This window comes from Penaeus chinensis, chromosome 41 (assembly GCF_019202785.1).
Source record: "Penaeus chinensis breed Huanghai No. 1 chromosome 41, ASM1920278v2, whole genome shotgun sequence".
Taxonomy (NCBI): Eukaryota; Metazoa; Arthropoda; class Malacostraca; order Decapoda; family Penaeidae; genus Penaeus; species Penaeus chinensis.
The window spans coordinates 27,096,916-27,099,887 of NC_061859.1; the positions used below are offsets into that span (position 1 = coordinate 27,096,916).

Consider the following 2,972-nt stretch of genomic DNA (forward strand, 5'->3'; position numbering starts at 1 on the left):
TGGGCGGGGACGAACCGCCGAAACCCTCGGATAAAGGCCGAACTTTACCCTGTACCCCCCCGGAGGCTGCGACCCCTCTTCGCCGCCGGGATTTAACCCTGCCCCGTGGGGCAGGCCCACCGCACTGACCTGCCCCAACGCCGAGCGGGTAGTTTCTGTTGCGTCACATGCTCGGGACTCAGACAACCTTGCAGAGCCTCAGTGGTATGCGCCCCCGCCCCCCCCCCCCCCCCCCCCTCGAACCCCATTTGTCCCCCGCAAAACCCACGGTTTGCTGTGCTTTTCTTTTTTTCTTTTTTCTTTTTTTTTCCCCTTCTTTTCTTCTTCTTCTTCTTTTCTTTTCTTCTTTTTTCTTCTTCTTCTTTTTTTTCTTCTTCTTCTTCTTCTTCTTCTTCTTCTTCCTTTTCTTTTTTTTTCCCCTTTTTTTGTTTTTTTACATTGGGTTGTTGCTTTTCCCTTTTTCTTCCTCTATGACTGCCATCCTTCTCCTTCTCGTCGTCGTCGTCTTCCTCCTCCTCCTCCTCCCCCTCCTTCTCCTTCTCTTTCTCTTTCTCTTTTCTCTTTCTCTTTCTCTTTTTCCCTTTCCTTCTCTTCTCCTTCCCCTTTTCCCTTTCTCCCTTCTCTTTCCCTTCTCCTTCTCCTTCTTCTCCTTCCTTTCTTCTTCTCCTTTCTTCTTCCCCTTTCCCTTTCTCCCTTCTCCTTCTCCTTCTCCTTCTTCTTCCTTTTCTTTCTCCTTCCCCTTCTCCTTCTCCTTTTTCCTTCTCCTCTCCTTCTTCCTTCTCCTTTCCTCTTCTCCTTCTCCTTCTCCTTCTCCTTCTCCTTTCTTCTCCTTCTCCTTCTCCTTCTCCTTCTCCTCCTTCCTCCTCTCCCTCCTCCTCCTCCTTTCCTCCCTCTCTCCCCCTCCTCCTCCCCTTTCCCTCCCTCCTCCTCCTCCTCCTCCTCCCCCCTCCTCCTCCTCCTCTTCCTCCTCTTCCTCCTCCGCCTAATGTTAATTTATTCGGCGTCAAAGTGACATTCGAGACACCAAAATCCACAAAAATCTTCGGGAGAGGCACCCAGGGCGCGCGAGGAAGGACCCCGGGAAGGGCCCTGATTAGGCCAGAAGTGGTCCGCCTGCACTTCTTTCATGCCACTGCGATGCGACGGCCGCTGCCCCATTGTGTCCCTCCCTTGTGTTTGTGAGGCTGGATGTGACGTGTTTATAGAGCGACAGCATGTGGTTAATCTAATCGATGTTTGCACGTGGTATATGTACCTGTATATTTATATTATCAACTTGTAGATAACTTAAATGGTTACGGTATATGAATATATAAAGTACAGGCTTACGTACATTCAGGCGTACATATCACCATGCATGCGCACGTGCATTCGTTCTGTGTCCTCATACAAACATTCGGATAAACATAGATACAAACGCACAGTGCACCGAGTACGTACCCGCTCACCAGACACACTGTGAACGCGCACTGGCCCGGCGCACGGGAGCCGAACGCGCCGCATCCACTCGACCCAGGGCGACTGTGAGCCAAACGCCAGACGCAGGCCCCCTTGCCCTCGGACCCCTTGCCCTCGGATCCCTTGCCCTCGGACCCCTTGCCCTCGGACCCCTTGCCCTCGGACCCCTTGCCCTCGGACCCCTTGCCCTCGAACCCCATGCCCTCGGACCCCTTGCCCTCGGACCCCTTGCCCTCGAACCCCATGCCCTCGGGTTTGCCCTCGGGCCCCCTTGCCCCCGGCCCCTTGCCCTCGGGCCCCCTTGCCCTCGGACCTCTTGCCCCCGGACCCCTTGCCCTCGGACCCCTTGCCCTCGGACCCCTTGCCCTCGGACCCCTTGCCCTCGAACCCCATGCCCTCGGACCCTTGCCCTCGGACCCCTTGCCCTCGAACCCCATGGGCCCCCGGGTTCTTGCCTCGGGCCCCTTGCCCTCGGGCCCCTTGCCCTCGGACCTCTTGCCCTCGGACCCCTTGCCCTCGGACCCCTTGCCCTCGGACCCCTTGCCCTCGGACCCCTTGCCTCGGACCCCTTGCCCTGGACCCCTTGCCCTCGGACCCCTTGCCCTCGACCCCCATGCCCTCGGACCCCTTGCCCTCGGACCCCTTGCCCTCGAGCCCCCATGCCCTCGGGTTCTTGCCCTCGGGCCCCTTGCCCTCGGGCCCCTTGCCCCCGGGCCCCTGCCCTCGGACCTCTTGCCCTCGGACCCCTTGCCCTCGGACCCCTTGCCCTCGAACCCCTTGCCCTCGGACCCCTTGCCCTCGAACCCCATGCCCTCGGACCCCTTGCCCTCGGACCCCTTGCCCTCGAACCCCATGCCCTCGGGTTCTTGCCCTCGGGCCCCTTGCCCTCGGGCCCCTTGCCCTCGGGCCCCTTGCCCTCGGACCTCTTGCCCTCGGACCCCTTGCCCTCGGACCCCTTGCCCTCGGACCCCTTGCCCTTGAACCCCTTGCCCTCGGACCCCTTGCCCTCGGACCCCTTGCCCTCGGACCCCTTGCCCTCTTCGCCGATTGGCTGCCCGGGCGCCATCTTCCCAGCGCCAGAAAAGCCTCCCTGAAAAGTTCTCACGCTCGATCCTCCGGCAGAGATTGCCTTAATTGCAAAGGCACCGAGGAGCCCGCACGCCCCAGCAAGGACTCGGAGGCGCCGACGGACTCCATTCCTGAGGCAAGGGCGACGGAGAGGCCTTTGCCAAGAGACTGGTAGATTGCGAGAGAGTGCTCGGCATTCATAGCTATCGTCATCATCATCATCGTCACTTCATCATCCTGTCGTCATCATCATCGTTAATATTGTCGTTATTATTTTCAGGGCCACCGCAGCATTATCATTATTATTTTGTTTTCTTATTTGCTAAGGGGAATTAGGTCAACTTTAGGCAAACGGACTACAAACCAAGAATGAAACACGCAGGTTGCCTTTGCCCGGAGTGCATAGCGTGGCATGTTACGTCTCGGGCGTCGCCAAAACGTCACCA

At 58.4% G+C, this 2,972-nt stretch overlaps 1 protein-coding gene across 1 annotated transcript; it reads right to left on the reverse strand.

Moving 5' to 3' along the window:
- Positions 1 to 1,093: 1,093 nt before the first annotated feature.
- LOC125047596 (S-antigen protein-like) lies at positions 1,094 to 2,524 on the reverse strand. The gene is made up of 3 exons (XM_047645875.1): positions 2,359 to 2,524; positions 1,449 to 2,323; positions 1,094 to 1,225 (listed from the first exon to the last, which is right to left on the reverse strand). The coding sequence occupies exons 1-3, from the start codon at positions 2,522 to 2,524 to the stop codon at positions 1,094 to 1,096; spliced, it is 1,173 nt and encodes a 390-aa protein (XP_047501831.1).
- Positions 2,525 to 2,972: the final 448 nt, after the last annotated feature.

Excerpts from the sequence above, each read along its gene's own strand:
- LOC125047596 (XM_047645875.1), bottom strand. The coding sequence starts at position 2,524 with ATGGCGCCCGGGCAGCCAATCGGCGAAGAGGGCAAGGGGTCCGAGGGC. Across the intron at positions 2,324-2,358 it reads CGAGGGCAAGGGGCCCGAGG|AACCCGAGGGCATGGGGTTC; the intron begins GCAAGGGGCCCG and ends CCCGAGGGCAAG. Across the intron at positions 1,226-1,448 it reads GCGCGTTCACAGTGTGTCTG|ATTAACCACATGCTGTCGCT; the intron begins GTGAGCGGGTAC and ends AACATCGATTAG.